The sequence below is a fragment of the Crassostrea angulata genome, chromosome 8 (assembly GCF_025612915.1).
Source record: "Crassostrea angulata isolate pt1a10 chromosome 8, ASM2561291v2, whole genome shotgun sequence".
Lineage (NCBI taxonomy): Eukaryota > Metazoa > Mollusca > Bivalvia > Ostreida > Ostreidae > Magallana > Magallana angulata.
The window spans coordinates 23,223,625-23,243,465 of NC_069118.1; the positions used below are offsets into that span (position 1 = coordinate 23,223,625).

Sequence of the window (19,841 nt, forward strand, 5' to 3'; positions counted from 1 at the left end):
CAAATATTAAAGGTAGTCGTGTCTGTGCACACAGCCTGAGAACAGTGCTATCCGAATAAAAGAAATATCTGGTCTTGAACATCCAGAGATGGAAACAGAAGAAACTTCGAGCAAATTGTTAGTCGTGAAAGGCGAATCAAAAGAGGAACAGGATGGAGTCACTACAATCACACCTGTGAGCAAAACTGTTGACAAAGTTTCAAAAGAGAGAACTAGTATAGACTTATCAAAGCGTAGGACACACTGTGACAGGCAGAAAGATGATGGGACGAAAATTAAAGCTAGAGAAGAGCAGAAAAATGAAACTAGAGGAAACTCAAATGCTTTGCAGAAAAGACCCATATCCAACAATGAAAAGGAAAACGAAGACAAAATTTCAAAGAAAAATAAACTTGGAAAAAGAGAGAACACTAAAACTAGTATACGCGAACCAAGTTTACCGGATGGAAAAGAGACACAGAAACGAAAGTCTAAAACAGACAAAGCGTTAGAAGATTATAAAATTGATCATTCTAGAATAAAAGAAAGTCACGTAACCAAGACAAATCAGATCTCGCAGAAAAACAAATCTGAAAAGACCCTTAAGCAAAAAACAGCAGCAAATAACAAGAAAAGGAAAGGGTCATTCACAAAGACAGTTTACACAGAACGCAAAAGGGAGGTCATAAATATGAAAACGAAAAGAGAAAGTCTTCGTGAAACGAGATCAAGCCTTCTGATGCTAGAAGATCCGATTTTGGAAGAATCAGAGGAAGAAGGACAGGAAACTGACGACGAGAATACAGAAAGCGTTTACGACTCTCCCGATTTCAAAGCTGTCACAAGTGTTATCATATCTCCCAGACAAGATACAGGAAGTATCAAACCGCTTGAAACAGACACGGTCACTGATCCACGGAGTGGAACGATGGGACCACCAATTTGTTCTGAAGATGACGACGAAGTTGAGAGGATTTCTTACAAAACGAACCTGTTTAGTCCGGATTTCTTTTCCAGGGATGAGGTGTTTTTAAGTGACTTTGATGATACTGGTGATATCAGTTTACCCAAAATTGAGAAAACGAAGAAGAAAAAAAAGAAAAAGACGAAAAAAATGAAAAAGTTGGAAAGGAAAGAAAGACAAAAAAGAAGGAGAGCAAAGATGATGTATGATAAAATAAGAGGATATGCAGACTCAATTTACGAAAGTGAAAGTCTAACAATATCCATTAAGAGGGAGAGAAAAATCAGACTTGATACGTTTATACCTGATCGTGCAGAGAAAAGGAATAAGAAATTTAATAAGAAAAGAATAACTGCAATTATAAAGGTGCAGAAAGACATCAAAGAGGATAATGAGTTTGTTATCTATTAACTTCATGTTTACTGAATCTTTACCTTATTTTCATTGAATGCCCACCACACCTTTATTACATTTGTTTTCTAACCAAAGTGTCTTCACATAATTGAAATATGGGGACAGTAGCGTAGTAATTCATTCCTTTTACACCAGATAGCTAATACAATAGAAAGTTGGTAGAATTATGTAATCCAAAGGTTATCTTGTCTATTGTCAAGATCGCCAAAATATTGACATCATGAGGACAGTATAAGCATCCCTTGAATTATTTTCTTTTTCTATTTCAGAAAGTTCAACAGACCCTTGACACGTTCAAAAAGAAACAGCAAGATATCCAAGAAAATCTGAAGAAGTTGGAGAGTAAGAAAGACAAAGATGCCAAACCTATCATGGAAACGCTATATGAACAACTCCGAGAAACGGAGCAATTGTATCAACAGGTTAGTACAAACATAACGAGACAAGTGAATAGAAAATGAAGCACCTGCTCTCAACAAAAATAATTGAGGGATTTAAAGTTTCTTTGCATGCACTTGTTTGATAAAAAGATTTCATCGACAGCACTTTTTAATTTACCTGCTTGGAAATTGCACGATAACTCTCTTTAGGCACTTGGTGAACTGAAAGATGTACAAGAAGACCTTGGAAAGAAACTAGGGAAGAAAGAAGATAAACCAGAATCTCAGGAACCATCAAGATCGGAAAGGTCGCCCTCTAGGTGAGTACAGTTTAGGTTAGGTTTTTTATTAAATTTATCCTATATATAGGTACTGGTTTGACAACAGCATGAATTTAAAAAAGTGTCCCGATAAATTCTTCAGTCTTTTTTTCTCTCGAAATGTTTGTATTTGAACAATGTAGTAATTTGAATGACGCACAACTAAAAACTGATCTGTTTTAAGAACCTTTCGTTACCTTGAAACATATGATTAAGCTATTCCTAAGATGAACAAATTGGATTAAATGAATGACAACACTTTTGGGGTGCGTAGTGCACCGTTGATTCAGACATCATTATGTAATTGTCTCGATGGATAGTTCTTGAATCTTCATTGTAAATAAAGCTTCTTTACTCATCAAGTTTTACCAAATTTCACCTGGTTACGAAAGAGAACTATGAAGTTTGAACATTTTTATGTATGCATTTTAGAAAAGAATGGCCTTGCATTTACTAACTTTTTTATTTTATTGAATACAGGCTTTAAATTTTGTCTTTTAAAGCATTGTGTACCATAGGTACGCTTGATGTAATATATAATCATAGCTATTTAATTCAAAGATAAGCTCAGTATAAAAATTCATGCCTGCTTTTATTTGTGAACATTTTAAATATGAATTATTATTTAAATATAGAAATGATTTACCTCTTTTAATTGTAAATGGCATTATATCTATGTATTTTGGTTATGTTTAAAATACAGGAAAGGGTATCAAATTTTCTCAATACATTCTTTAAGATATGGATGATCATCATTTTAAGTTGATTTACATTTACATATGGTTGTTCCAGTATTTAAAAAAATATCAACATACAGGTACATGTATATCATGAAATGTTAAGTGCATTTATCAATAAGTCAACAATGTACCTATACCCACTGATCCTATTATGATCTTTATTCAAACACTATTAGGATAAATTAATAATGTATTCAATATTTATTTTGATATTTTTGGATATGTTGTTTGTGGTGCGCATTTTATCGGCTTAGAGAATACACAATAAGAAAAAGACGAATGTACAGTGTCTTTTTATCGATTTAAACCTATTGTGAACATTTTGCAATATTTGCAATAGTGCAATGCATTACACACCTTTTTAAAGTTAAAACTTCAGGGAAAAGGATAATGTTTTAATTTGAGATGAATATTTATTGTTGCTGAAGTTGTAAAACTTTATTCTTTTTCTTTACATTCATAGCGTGTTTCCAACGCTTTTAAGATGAACAACTTATTCTCTATTTACTATATAGGAAGCTAAATTTAAGCCCAGATGAGCAAGAAATGACGTACGAGTTAAAGGCACAACTTATGCGCAATATTGAAATGCAGAACCAAAAGCTGAAGACGGAATTAACACTTCACGAAAAGATGAACGAATCAAAGTTGTTAAACCAACAGAACAGAAAGCTTCATGAAGATTCCACATTATCCAGAACGAACACTCTCCGTCTGATGAAAATGTTCGAAAAGAAGGCGAAGGATGGTAATTGTCGATTTAATTGGATATATTTGAGTTTTCTTTGTAGTGATTGATAAAGCAGTGATCCTAAATTCTTCTTTGTAGGGACTGATAAAGTAGTGATCATAAATTCTATGATTGTGTATTATTTTAGGAATAAACTATAACTTACATATATAATTGGGAATGGATAAATGGGAACAAAGAATTTGCTTTACAATAAGACCAAACATGGGCTCAGTTTTTTATTATATATTAATATGGCAATTTGGTGTTAAAGCAACAACATAATAACGATACCTGGCTTTATTTGAAAGCAAGGATAAAACAGAAGGCTTAAAGGTTTGAAAGTTTATGAAACAAGGGGGAAAAGCGTCGTGATGTTTCGTTCTATATATTCTCATAACCATCTACAATAATAATTGTTTGCTAAGCACATGCATGTATGAATTTATCATGACCTCATTATCTATAAACAGCTGACGAAAAGCTGAAGGAAATGCAGCGGGAACTCCACAAATCCCAGCAGTTAACCAAGAAATACCAACAACTGTTGGAGCTCGAGAAGAGAAAGTTGGGAGGAGTTGGAAGTGGTCACGTGACACCGGTGTCAACAGGCGATGAAGGAGAGTCTCCCAGAGTGCCACATCCGTCTTCATACTCATTGTTAGGTGGAAACGTACGGGTCAACGATATTATTCGAAAAAATGAGGTGAGCTGCATTGTTTTACTTTTTTCACGCGTATTTTGTGTTAGTGTTTTTAGATAATAATCGATTACTAATATGTAAAGTCGTTTTAAGTTTTAAATGGCAATTTAAGAATGAATTGAGGAATACCTTTAAAATACAATGTATTTCATGTACTTAAAAAATCAATTTAAACCGAATGTAAAGACATATATTTCATTTAAAAAATTACAAGTTGAAAAAAGTTCTTTCGGAAGTATTTAGTTTTCTTTTAAACTAATCCGTGTAGCTGTTTACATTCTAATTTTATTATTTTTGCTTTTAGGTTCTTATAGAGGAGAATGGAAATTTAAGGAGAGAAATTCAGAGACTCAAGCAGGACAACGCCACGCTAATAAAGAAAACCAAACACGCTATGTCTGACAAGGATGAAATCATTGTAGGTTTTGATCAGATATTTAATTTCACGCAATCTCTTTTATTTAATATGGTGTAATATTTCTTCAAGACTCAATCAATTTTAAATATCCATAAGTATCCCTATATTTACATCAGATATTTAATTTCATACATTTTTATTGTTTAATATGCTGTAATATTTTTTCAAGATTCTTTGAATTTTAAAAAGATAAACTCTTTCGAATGCTTCAACAAACCAAGTTTAGAAATATCATCATCATAAATAAAATTTTCATTTCAGAAGTATTTCTTTTACAGTTTTAAATATATATATTAATGTGTTCATATAACTTGAGGGTAAACTTTAAAAATATATTCTGAGTTTTAAAACTACCCTTGAATTAATCAATATTTAGTCTGCAAAACGTTTGGAAAATTTAGATTGCTATTAATTTCTTTTAAAAAGTAATACAAATTCAAAATTATAAAAGCCTGGTATTGGTGTAAGGCCTATGACATGATCTTGAAACTGAATTCTTCATAGTTAGATATTTATGTGAAATGTTACAGTTTTTATACATGTATGATCTTTATGAATGTGTATATCTTTAAGTGTCTTAGAAGATTTCAATTACTAGCCTATAGTATTCACATTTTTTTGAAATTACACTTAAATTTAATTGGAATTCTCGTTTATATATACAACCCATCCATGTTAGTTTACTGAAAGAGTTATATGAATGTTGCCATTTTGCAGAAAAGAATCCAAACCCTGTGTGCAGAAAATGCCAGGATGCAAAATCAACTTTGCAAAGAGAGGTCACAAGTATGTGTTAGGGGTTGTTAGATCTTTAGATGTCGTAGTCAAGTAGAACTTTTTCTATCTTTTCAGCATCGTCTGGAGACTGCTAATAGCAGAAATAGAACCCTATCTAGGGATCTGTCTCGTGAGAAAACTCAAGTAGGTGGTAGAGTGCCGTGACTGCTCGCACACACCTTTGTATTAGAGTTGTGTTATTCATAATATCGTTATCTTAGTTTATAAGTTGCTAGTGTACACAATATGATTTCGCAGTGATCTTTTGCACTTCAGCATTGCTATCTATTCCCCATAATACTTCTGATTTTCTATACTTTAGAATCCCTTTAAATTTTTTATTTTGAAGAATATATTATTAAAATGTACGGTTTTGTAACCTCTCTATAGCACAAGTTTGAATTTCTTACACTCCGCACATTTGATCTGATTTTCAAAGATCTCCTCCGAAAATAAATCTTTTCTTGTCTATTTTAAAAAAAAAAACAACGACGAAATGAAATATGTTAGGTTCGTTCGTTACAAGATCGCATTTAATATAACATTAAGACACAAAACGTATATATATAAAATAATCGCATACCATATTGACAAACATGTAAATTGTGCAATACAGTGTACAGGGCGGGCAGGGAGTGTTACTATCAACTCCTAACAATCTTGTAACGAACGTCGAAATGACCATAATAACACATGAAAAACTATTTATACTACGCGCCAAGTCACTCGTGCGTGACGAAACTACTAAGAATAGAATAAAGATATCCGTAATGTCGTAAAATCAAAAACGTTAAGAAATTCATTTAGACTATATTTATCTCATTAAAAAGACCTCTATATTAAGTTTAAGAAATGTTACTTAATGATACTTCATAGCTAAGCAAATCATATCTGAAAAGGAAGATCTGAAGTTTAATTTTGTTGACTGCCAAGCCTCCTTAAATTACAAGTTACTTTATCGCATCACGAACGAGTTGATAGTCGACAGATATGAAGCTAGACATGTAGTTGAGTAACCTTGCACTTTGTTGTTATCAGTTTTGTTGGATATGGACTTTTTTATTCTGTTTTTTTTTTAGTCTTCATTTTTGATTTGCTGTCGTCTTTATTAAAAAACAGTTTATTTACAATCAAAGAAGAGGACATCGTTTTACTTTTGATTTTTATGTTTTGTTTTAAGACTCCTCTCAAATCTCATTTTGAAAATTAACATTGTTTTAAATTTATTTAAGACTTAAATTTAAATGAAATCTAATATTGAACCTTAAAATCTTAAGCGTATGTCTTTTTAATCGTTTAATTGGTAGAATTGTAAGTAAAGGGGAAGTGGTATAAAAGTATAAAAATGCTAAATCTCTTTGTAGCATAACATGTTGTCTCGAAGCTTAACCAGACAAGCTTCAGACTGGATAATGTTAAAGAAGCAGTTAGCCCAGTTTGATGAAGAATATAAATGGAGTCAGGTACGAGTTAACGTTCTTTTCCTCAATAATATATTTTCTACGTAACTTTACTGTTGTGTTATTTTATTTGCGGTGACACCTGCATTCATAATCACACAAAGACTCCTTTTTCATCATTATTAATCATCGATGACTGCAGTTTAACACTTTAAGCATTCTGTGTGGGATAAAGTCTCTAACATTTATCGTTTTCTTTTCTTTATTTTTTTTTGAGAAGATTATTATAATATGCTTTTAATTTCCTTCATTAACTTGGAAGAAAATACTAATGAATGTATGCCGAAGTTACGAGAGTTCTTTGCATTCAAATGATCATCCAGGTGAAAACTCAAAAGGAGGAAGCTGACCAGCGATTTGGGCGATTGCCCCCAATATACACTGTCGGCCCACTGACACCAATAACCGAGGTGTCCGCAGAGTTGTCTTCCCCTGTCACCACGTCGATAAGTGACTTTGATATGGATTTGCCCGCAGAGTCCGATTATGAGTTGGTGTTGTTCATGATCATATGATCACATGCATGTGAATGAATGGAGATTGATCACGCTGATTGTTGCAATGCAGTTTATTGATTAATTGCCTTTTGACCCAGCTACATGCAATGAAAAATAGCTACATGTAATTTACAAATAGTGCGTCGCTTGCAAATAAAAAAAACATGTATTTATGCTGACCTCATACGTTTGCCTCGGCGAAAACCCAAATTAACATGCATGGATTGTTCAATAACAAATCTATGAATGATACTAATGGTTTTAGTTCAATCACATTCAAATGTTATCTTATGACTATTAACAGATATTTAAGTAATAGTATCTTATTATAATGACTTCAGTCAGGACTGAAGACTTCAGTCATCAGTCCTATGATGGCATTAAAAGTAGTAAATTAAAACGTAGTGCATGACTGTCAAAGAGTTATTACCTAAATTGATATGGTGCATGTCTTATTAATTTGACATGATATGCAATACTGTATAAAATAATGATGTTATGTTAAATTGAATATTTATCTATTTATCATGTTTGAGATTTCTTATTCATTAGATTCATTTGTAGAAAATGCGGAAATAGTCAAATTCATTTTTAAGAAGATATTTTTATAGATAATGATTATAATGAATTATTTACAGGTTGCCCCCATTTCACAATATTACAGAATGTAACTATCAGCGGTATGTCCATGTGGATATGTAGATCGAAAAGCATGTCGTTTTTTCTGTTGTGGTCCTTATTAATTAAGTAATCATTTTGGGTTTTTTGGCTGTTGTGTTCTTATTTTTCGCTTACGTTGTGCTCAGTTTGGTTGATTTTAAATCATTATTTTTTTTCTAAACATTCTATTAGTTGATTATGTGTTAGCATTGGAGGAACATGCATTTACCTCTCAAAAGGAAACTATATCATACATTTTTAGTCTGCTGCTCTTTGTAGACTTATTTTATCAGAAAATGGAATCTTCACAAACGACACACTTACTAACCACTACCTTTTTCAATTTCCCTCTCACAAACTTATTCTTTCATAACACATTCCCTCTTTAAAACATTTAATGATTCGCCTAACATTCAAATATTTTTCAATTTATAATTTATGTTTCAAGATTTCAGAAATTGCGGATTGGAGAATGTATTGATCGAAACAAAAATTCCATGTAAACATATTTATGAAATTTTGATATATGGTTAAAGTTCATAGACCTTAATAATATTACCAGTTTTACCTCGTTTTCATCAGGTAGTAAACGCAAGGACGCGTACACCAAAGAGTCAATATGGCTCAACCGCTTACCTGCCGTCCAGGGCAACAAATAAGGATGGCAAAACGAGCGCATCAGACTGGACGTCTGTTTACAAATCCCCTGGCCCACGCCAACGTTCAGTCATGGAAATGAGCGTTGCGTCTTCCAAAAACCCTCGAGAATATTCTATGTTGTCAGAGGTTGTCAAAGTTCCTAAACCTCCAAAAAGAGAAAAATCCAAACTACTACCCATCATTTGAAAAAAAAAATGTCGTCTAAAGTCAGGTGATCTGCACTGACCAATCACTGTACAGCAATATTCATGTTGTGTTCTCTAACACGTCTTTAACAGACTGTTGATGTTGTCTAACTTAATAAATACTAGTATCAAGAAATCTCTTGAGGTAATTATTGTTAATTTTCTTCATTTTTATTTTAATTTATTGATCAGTTAGTGTCGTCGCTAACAATGTGGCACTTAATTCACGACTTCTATTCACAGCTCCATTTTCTGACAAAGTAAAATCAAATTTTGTGAATTCAAAGGAACGTTTACTTGACAATTAATATTTAGGAATAAATCGTGTTCTTCTGACATTCAGTAGCTGTGTATTAAAATGACATGAATTTTATCATTATTTCACTTCACAAAATATTTATACATTTCGTGATAGTGAGGTAATTTGGAAATACTCCAGAGTTGGAAATGTGTTAATTGAACCAAGGATGCACTCTCATTCAGTGTTATTGCTTTTTCCGCGCAGCGTTTCCAGAATCGGGTTCTGTCACATCCAAACGACTTGACAAGTTTGATAGAATTGAATGTTGTTGAAGTCTTCTAACACACTGCATGAGATGCCACACTGTCTAACAACATGTTTCTTTCAGGGATAGTGATGATGAATTTCACCTTTTTAATAGCAAACCCTACAATGTCATTTTTATATTAACATGTATCACATATTTTCTTTTAATTTTATTAATAAAATCTTCATTAAAATAAGATAAAAAAAATTTTTTTATATACATGCATAAAATAAACTCATTTAATTGCAGTTTTTGCTTTAAATTACTTCTCTTAAGTATAGGAGTTTTTTTTAGCGTGCACTAATATTTCGCTTTTTGTCAACTAGGTTGGTCCAGTAAATCCGACAGGTGCGGAGGAGAGGACGTATCATCATCAGGCCCCCAGAAACATATATATGCCACGTAAAATGTACCCCGTAGAAAACTACGCTCAACCCAATCACAATACGTAATGAGTCTATACTCAGTAGATATAGTTAGTTACATAATTAAACAATTTTGGGGTGTGTTTTTTCTGCCTTCCATATGTTTTATTATGAATAAGTGTTGTGTAACATAAATTATTTTGGCTTGTCTCTGTTTTCATATTAATCTTTTTTTTCATTACTTCTAAGCAACAGGAATTTTTTTAATTTGATTTTTGAATGATACTGCCGTACAATTATTTGGAAAAAGGGTGTGTAAAGCATACAAATATGCCTTATTCTGTATCTTAACTGTTTGTTAAGAGTTCCTGGGAGCCTATTTTAACTTGTGTAGTATCATTTTGTCTTCACAAAAGTGGGATTCATCTCCCTTTTATAGACTGCAATTCGATGTTTGAATTCTTACAGGACCTACATGTATATCAAATGATATTCGTTTCTATTTTCGATCTTTTAGATACGGCTATTATTTTGATAATATGATATAAGCGTTATTAGAGTTTTCTTTTTTTCTTTTTTGTCCGCTTTAAATCTTGTGCTTTCATCATTTATGTTATTGTTTAACGCACTTAATATGTTTATTACAAGCTAAACAAAGGTTTTCGTTGTTTTTATGTGTTTGTGAAATGATATTATTATTAATATTAACTTAAAGATTAAAACCGTTCAATGAACTTTTTCGCTATGCAATTTTGTTTAAGAATTTGAATCGATATGATACAAAATGTTAAGAAGTGGTTTTATGTATTTTGTTACCAGTATTAGCTTTGTACATTTTTATTTCGTTTATTCCTTGCATGGTTTATGAACTTATGTTTTAGAACGAGTTTTTCTGTGAAAAACGATTACCGTTATCTTCCAATAGCACTCACAAAGAAAGAATAAGTAGGCGTTATTAATCAAATAAAAACCACAATTATGTAATTGTATGAAATTTTGTTAGTGGCCTTCTTTTTCCTATAATAAGCTCAAACAGAACAGTTTAGATTAAGCAAATATTGGGTTTGTTTTGATTTGGGGTTTTTTATAATATTAAAATGTATTTGATTAATGTTTTGAAAGCTGTTTTTTTTAAAGATTAAGAAACAAATAGTAGAAATCATATGTACTTTTAATTTGTGACAATCATGCTGTTTATTTTGATAACCATAACATTTGTCAAAAATGAATAAATTACAATAACCAAATGATGTCTTGCTCTCATAAATCTCTCTAGAAGAATACTACATATAGATATAGAAAGATACTGAAATTTTTAAAGTAAAATATGTATGGATTTTTCCTTTATCAAATAATGGCGTCTGGAGTAAGAAATAAACTTCAAATTCTTAAGTAAATCGGAAGAATAGTTTGTTGACCACCACCAAGCTTCCTTAAATATTGAAAATTAATATTTAATGCGTTGAATTTATCAAGCAGTGTGTGTATTATTATTTTGGAGCATGTATTATGAAGTGATCTAATCAAATATTATGATACCCAACCTTATTTGATCACCTCATTATATTCAAATAATGATTCCTTCTTGTATTTGATATATACTTTTCACCGGTTGTTCAATTGGATTATTGACATTTTTACGTTATTTTCATTTCGTATAATTATGCAAACCCTGCCTGCGCCCTACAATACATCATTTGGGCCAATAACTAAATATGTTTAACTTTATGCTACGAATTTGTTACATTTAAGCATTCAATGCTTATATTTACACCTTCATTCCGATATCTATTTAATGAAAAATTGTGTATCGCCACTATAAAGCCATTATATACTCTTAGTCAGGGATATGAAACATATATGGAACAGCAATATCAACATGTAAGTTATTCAGCTTCCCCGACAAAAAATATAGTGCCAGAAACTTAATTGAGAAAAATATTTCTTTTTAAGGATTAGATATATATTTAATTTCTTTTTTCAGAAGTACATATCAAATTGGTTATAAGATTGAAAGTCTCTTTTAAACTTACAAAAACAAATATACTCAAAACACGTGAAGACTTTTATATTTGCTCATGACGCATGTATTAGCAAAGTGTATTCTTTATTATTGCAATGTTAAGCATATCTGAAAATATATATCTTTGTTACATTGGATGCAGAACAACCGATATTAATACTAAATTGGAAAATTATATAGCAGCAATATCGATATTGAACCATTAATGAATTAGATGAAGGGAATGTCTCGAACCCCTTGTTCACTTATTATTTAAAACCAAATGTTATCTACACAACTGAATACACCAAACATTTATCATAATTAAGGATGTTGGGTGGTTAACAAATTACACATCAAATCTATAGCTACTTTAAAATTTCAAATGATATATTTACTGTATACTACTTTTTGGTAATTTCAAACATTTTAGCTATGGAGTTTGAACTTTTTTCCATGTGTTTATACGGAACTCTAAATATTAATGAAATTTATATAGTCTATATTGGCCACGATTAAACAGACGAATACCCATAAGTCATGGTTTTCAATATGAAAAACTGTTTACTTTTACTTTCAGCTCTTATAATAATGCAAATCAGCTCTGCAATAATCTTAGTAGCTTGGAGTTCGATGGTTGTGGACATTTTAGACTATATCAATTTCCTTGAAAATATCTCTGCATAACGATTTATTTTGAGAATATTAATATCCCAAACCTTAAAAATATTTGAAATTTTACTTTAATATGGCAAAAAATCATCTCAAAACCTATAGAGCTGACAGGTAATCTGTTGACCACTCAACCTCTTTAGTTTAGAATGATTTTAATTAACAGATGGACATTCATTTAAAAGAAAATATGCATTCAGTTGATTTTACTCGAAATAGTTCACCCTTAACCTAAATTGGCTAACTGGGGCAGTTATATATTTTTCCCACCACTTTTGATCGCCCCATATAAAGTTGCCCCCAAAGTGTAAATACGATTTACGTCATTATAAATTTAATCAATAATTTAATCCATCTTATTTTACGACAAAAAAAAATTAAACAAAATTCGTTTCCAGTGCTTTCTTTAATTTTTTCTTCGGTTTCTTCGGTAGCAAAGGTTTTTTCGACCCAAACTCATGGCTAGTGAAGACGTGTTTGTTAAGATTTGGTTCTTATTTGTAAGTTGAAACTGAAATTCTAGTTTTCTTAGCATTAGAAATTAAGCGTTGAAACAGATATCTGACATACTGAAGATCAAATACATACATGCTCCATTAACCACAATTTGTTTCAAATAATTTCAAGTTACAAGACTTATTCTATCCTATTTTCTACATTTCTTTGTTTACTCAATATTGAAATGATTTTTATGACATCACTTTTTGCACCAACTTGGACTAGATACATGATTGCATACCGGTATGTATCCTTTTTGATCAACAACAACAAATCCGTTTAAAGTCAACATATCAATTCGCTTTTACTTTTAAGTAGCCATTTATATTCAATGCGGGAAATAAAATTCCGTGTGTTATTAATGCACTATTTGTCATCTGCCTGAACTTACCTGTATATAATGCCTGTAGAAATCTAGTTTAAACTGAACGTAAAATGGATGATGATAAACACTGACGAATCAAAATTGTCTGTGCAACATAAGGTCTTGTATATATATAACGCGCATCAACCACAGAAGAATGAGAGGAGCATTCTGATCCTGATTGACCTTATCCTGAAGATTTTTAACGATTTAACAAACAGGTAAGGTATCTCTACGACTGTAATGTTTAGTAAGAAAACACATTAACGGCATTGACACTAGTACATGTCTAAATTTGAAGTAGTAATATGTGTTATAAGAAGATAATGTGTAACTATTAATATGTTTTATTGAATAAATTATTTTTTCATGAATACAAGATCATTTCCTTCGTTTGAAGTCTCGACATTTTTAATTAGGCACAAATTAAATTACAGACAACTTTTAAAAGAGTACGGTCAATTTTTTTTTCTTTTAATTTCTACAATTTACATATAATTCTAACGTATATTCGTAATTCGAGTGATTGGTGTCGGTTAACGAATAGTATGCAGACTTTGCGTGCAAAGTCCTTGTCATGCTCTAGTTTACAAAAAAATTGCTAAAAAATAGTCATTTTCTTTCGTGTAATATGACCTATGTCAAGCTGTTCCCCATCGTTCAACTTATTTTGGTGAACATCTTGCAGTTAGAGTTAAGTCATTGGATTTTGAACTAAGAACTGCAGTAAACATGTATGTAAGTCTCTGTTACAGGACAACTGACATTAATCGGACTAATTAATTAAAACATTCGTTTGCGCATAAGAAATGCTTAAGATAAACCAGTTTGAACATTAACAAGAAAGGAACAAAGAATGTTTTTAAATTATAACGATGCCTCTTTGAATCATCATTTATATGTTTAGAAAAGTGGTAAAAGTCATTTGTTTCGATATAAAATGTTTTAACTTGAGTTTTAGAGCAGATGGTGGCTTTGATCGTTGCTTTTTACACTTAATACGATGAGAACAAACAGTTCAATGTAGACTTATGAATTACAAAATCAAAGACTTTAATAGATATATTGAAGTTTGCTTTTAAAATAATTGCATCGAAAGATTAAACACAAGTACACGTTTAAAAATTGTACTTTGTTTTAAGTGTATAAACCTTTTGCTTTATCAGAGTAAAAAGCTATAAACCTTTAGCTAACAGTATACACAAATTAAAGATTAAAGTTGATTTATTTATTATCTTAGAATCAGCTATGCCCAAGAACGAGGAAATTTCCTATGAAACAGATGACGAACCTAAAGCATTGGGAGATGGGCTCTCAACAAAATGTGTGTGCGACCAACCGTCCGCGTGTACCCGAGCAGTTCATCTCTGTCGTGCACTCAGCATGCAAAGCAGAGGTATGATCCAAGAGTACTTCTGTACGGGAAGCATCAACGAAGACCAACTACAGTATAAACATATCCCAGAATTCCTGTCGATTAGTCAATCCATTAAAGGACTGTCCCATTTGAAACGTGTTTGTGCGACAAAGCTAATGCACAATTTAAAGAAAGAAAATATGTTTGAGACTTTTGAATTGGCGGATACCTATGAACTCCAAGAGGTTTCAAAGAAATGTGCTAACGAGATTGTCAAATATATCGATGATGTTAAAGACACTAGTCAATTTTTGGCCCTGAGAAATTCCCAAATGAAAGAACTTGTACGAAGTAGAAGCAGCGAAGAAAAGCTGTTGATTAGAGATGCTGTTGATAAATGGTGGCAGTGCGACTCAATGCGAAGGGGGGAGGTTTACACTTATCTGCGAGACAAAATTGCTGGCAAAGTTTTTCATTCCGATTCCTGGCCGGGTCGTGATGGTACAATTTACTTGTTCATGTTTTCCATGACAAAGTCTGGAGACCAAATTTGTCCAGCTGCTTATGTATACAACATCTCATGTGGTACTGGATATTCAGTTAAGTTAAAAGACACTTGGGACCTCAATGCCATGTATTCATCTTGTTGCATCCAACCAAGCGCAACAGATCCACCATATATTTTTGTATCGGGAAAGGGGTCAAAATCCGTGAAGCTGCTTCAATGTGACGTAATCATGAATAAATGGAAAGTTTGTGCAAGTATGAAATATCCCCGAACGCATCATGCAATGGAAAGAGTAGGCGAAAAAGTATATATTTTAGGGGGCAAAATGGAAGACAAAAACGTTTCTCATATTGAGGAGTTTGACCATAAAAAGAATACATGGTCGGTGGTTGGAAACTTAAAATGGAATGTTTCCTCATCTCTGACTATCGCTTACAAAAAGAAGATTTTCCTGTTTGGTGGCAAAAACAATGAAGGGGAAGACGTATCTGCTATTCAGGTATTTGACGTGGAAGATAAAACTGTCAAAGTCATGGGATATCTTCCAGTAGAGTGTTCGGGTGGAAGAGCAGTCATCGTTGGACACTCGGTCTACATTGTGACAGAACAAATACATTGCATAAAATACTGTACAGAAAAGAATAAATGTACCATCCTTAAAGATCAACCAGAGAGACGTCAAATGTTTGGACTTTATCTGAAAGAGAAGAACATATTTGTGACTGGAGGAATGAATGAGCAGAATGAGTCTGTAAACTTTGATCTTGTTTATTCAACTTCCGAGAACCTTTGGACAAAGGTTGATCACAAAGAAGAGACGTGGCAAGGGGTGTCTGGGCAATGCATTGTAAAGGTTCCAAGTCATATTCAATTCCATCCATTGTGTTAAACCATTCCATGTATTTTTCGAACCAAATATCTACTTTATTTAGCTTTTAGTTATTTCTTGTACGTTTTACTGTTCTTTTTTGCAATTTTAGCTTAAAAATCATCCTTTCGTTTGCTCAGGGTATATATATTGTTAGAATTTAGTTTTATGCTTTTAGAGACATGTTATCTGAAGAAGTTAATTAAAAATTTAATTTACCTACTGATATGATTATGTGTGTGTTTGTACGTATGTGCAGACGTGTTTTGTTGATTTTTTTTAAAAATAAAATCACTTTAAAAAAAAAACCCAACTGATATTGTTACATATTAAGTCAGCGTAAGTGATTAAAGACATTCCGGACGAAATACTAATATGCTCTTTTTTATTCCTTTTCTTGTCAGCATTGCAATGAACCAGATGAACAGATGGCCATAAAATGAAATTTTAATGATTATTTAAATGACTTTGAACAACCACTAACCATTTGGGTTTTCGAAAGTTTCATCGATTCAAAATTATAATGATGATTATTTGTATACATAAGTCAAATACATGTACTTGGTTACAATGTGACAAAACATAAAAAGGTATGATAATTTAGTTGGATATATGGTCCGATAGTATGTATAAGAAAGGTCAAACAGGGACATTCCGTTATGTGACTAGAGAATCAATTTATTTTGTTCTTAGCATGGAATTTTCCATTCTGTTTAATGAAACGGCGTATAAATCAGAACTTTATTCTTGGGGAAAAAAATGTTCAATACAAAACGACCATGCATGAATAGTAAACACTGTAAAAAGATTACCTTTAACTTGTACAAACCAGTGTAAACTTGACATGCACTTACAATTTTAAGAAAATAAAACCACAGAAATGGGTTTTGTAAAAGAAAAAGGAAACACCAAAACACTTTACATTAAAATGTAAAATACGCTGCAATTTGCAAGTTGAGCATGTCTTTGCGACGCCAAAATCTTTGACTTGCATCTACTTAATAACAAATTTCACTAAAATCAACAGGGTCAGGCTATTTCAAATGTATTTTAATGTAAATTGCTGAACCATTGCAATCACATAAAGAGAAATCTTAAGATAATTAGCATAAATGGCCGCGAATTTACGGTTTCATTTTGCTTCAATTGAAATAATTTACCTGCATTGTCCTAATGATGCATCGTGTGTACTAAATTCAGTTCACTGTACATATTATCTGCGCAAAATCTGCTGCGTCGAACAGTTAGTGTTGATGTTTACGCAACTAACCGAAGATTTTTTTTTTATCATCATGCTTTGTCAAAAAAATTGACAAATGTTTCTGTAACAAACAAGTTCTGTATCAATTAGGGTGTGTCGTCCCAATTCGAACATTTTTACAGATCTGATATGGTAAATAAAGAATGTGTTGATATTTTCTTAATACCTGTAGATATGCATGTACATCTTTAATTACTTATAATCAGAGTCGGAGGCAATGTTTTTTGTGTTGATTGAATTCTATCTAACGCCTACATCAGATCAATTACATATTTATCTCTTGATGTCATTCAGTACATGTACAAACAATGTAGTCGTCGTTTTGAGGAGCTTTTTGGTATGATGCAGATTTAAGTAATAATTTGGGGATTTCATATACGTTGGAATGATGCTACTCTGGTAGAATTGCTTCCAACCAACACAATATTTTTTATAGATGTAGGTAATCCCTCGGTATGACACTTCACCTGCTACTGAAGTCGTAAAATGTGATATTTAAGTACTTTTAATGGAGTGCGCTTAATTTCCACAAACTTTATGAGGTCATTAATATAGAGGAGTGTATCTTGAAAAACTGACAGACCTACTAACCTAGTCATCACCGGAAGAGTTATTGCCTGTTTAAGTTGTAATTAATTCTGTGTGTTATAAAACTATGTCTTTCTTAATATCATATGGATTTTTTGGATTTCTTTATCCGATTTTAAATTGAGCAAGGCTTTTAATTTTAACCTAATTCTGTTTGTGTGTTTGTTCAGGTGGTCTACATTGCCACTTTATACATTTAGTTTCATGTGCTGTTTTCTTTAACTAATGCCTTAATCTATTTTTCAAGAATTGTCATATGTTTATGTTGCTGTGCAATTGATAACTAGCATATTGCACAAAGGAACAAATTCACTGTATCTTTGGCTATTTACCTATTGCACAAAAGTTTTTTGGGTTTTTTTTTTTCATTTTAAGAATGGATTATTTTTTTTATCACTCTGACAAATTGTCGCACTAAATTAGTAAAAGGTGGACTTAATTAGCCATGTAAGGAGCTAAGTCTATGCATCATAGAGCAAGGTAACTTCATTTCGGGTTCTATTCCGTAGTTGTATGTAAAAATGGTTTTATTTATGTACCTAGCCTAATTATTATATTTATCGTAATTGATCGAAAAAAAATAATTCTCTCGTGAAGAGATGAAACAAAACAATTCCCTTTCCATGTTTATATGTTCATTTTTCACACGTAATTCATCTTCATCCGTCTTTTTTAAATTCTGTACTGCGATTGAAGTTTGAGTAACATAATCACATCGTGTTTAATAATCAATAATCATATTCAACATATATATAAAGAGCTGAGTGATCAAGAAAAATTTCAATAAACTTTCTTTAAAAGGTGATTAGGAGTAGCTATAAATTTTGCACTCTTTATCTGTGGGAAATACAGGCGCGTGTTTATTTTCATGCCTAATTACACCGGCATCATAAATAATAAAGATGTTGCGGTAAAGATCTTTAAAGTGAGACCTTTCTACGGTAAAAATCCCATGATAAACTGAATTAATTCTTCGATTGGTGATTATTTTTTTTAGTTCCAAAAGAAATCAAGATTAGAAAAAATATTTCATTCGATTACCACAATAAGAATTAAATTTAACGGAATTTAGTTAAAAATTAACTACCAAATGTTAACATTTTATTAAAGACTGTCAATTCTACGTATTATATAACTTAAAACAACGTGATATATTGCCAGTCTGCAGTGCACATAAATAAGTCTACCAGCGGCACAACTTTAATTAAAACATGATACATTGTACAGTATCATTAACACTCCTAATGAATTTTTACGTACATGTATCAAGATCTTTTGCACAACTAAGACAGTACATGTATGTCAGCCAAGAAATCTAAGTTTGCTTTGTGTTTAATTCTGTGTTGCATGGCTTGTTATCTTCTGCAATGTGACATTTACAATTTTTATATTTTTTTATAATTCTGATGTGAGCAATAATAATTATTGCATTTTTATATTAATAGTTATGCACGCAAAGTATTTAAAAAATACGACTTCAAAATGACTGATCCCTATTAGGAAGAATTGCATGTCTCTACTATGCAACGTGCTGATCCACAAAAAATTAAATATACATATACATTTACCCTCTTTATATCAATAATTAAAGAAATATTCGCAGAGAGACAGAGAGAGAGAGTATTTATTTTAAAATAGGCAAGATGGGTTTGCGTTTGCCTATCTGTACGACACTTGTAATCCCCATTGGTTCTTTTAATTGTAAACTAACACATATCCATTTTTAAATTTTGTTTTTTTTTTAATCAAAGCGTTCGGGTTTCTACTTGGGATCGTGGTGAATTGAGCGCTAGTGATGTCACATATCTACTGGACCAGGTACATATGTGTGTTCTCCTGAATGTTCTGGATCCTAGATCGCCACTCAGATGTTCCAGAGAGAGAGAGAGAGAGAGAGAGAGAGAGAGAGAGAGAGAGAGAATT

The 19,841-nt window shown here is 31.9% G+C and overlaps 1 protein-coding gene across 1 annotated transcript; it reads left to right on the top strand.

Annotated features, from left to right (window-relative positions):
• The first annotated feature begins 73 nt into the window (after positions 1-73).
• On the top strand, positions 74-16,215 carry LOC128158369 (uncharacterized). The gene is made up of 12 exons (XM_052821161.1): positions 74-1,003; positions 1,627-1,779; positions 1,948-2,057; positions 3,313-3,545; positions 4,001-4,233; positions 4,535-4,648; positions 5,366-5,434; positions 5,501-5,569; positions 6,790-6,888; positions 7,209-7,379; positions 9,762-9,837; positions 14,577-16,215. Exons 1-12 carry the CDS (start codon positions 89-91, stop codon positions 16,088-16,090), a joined length of 3,756 nt encoding a protein of 1,251 aa, XP_052677121.1. The 5' UTR covers positions 74-88; the 3' UTR covers positions 16,091-16,215.
• Positions 16,216-19,841: the final 3,626 nt, after the last annotated feature.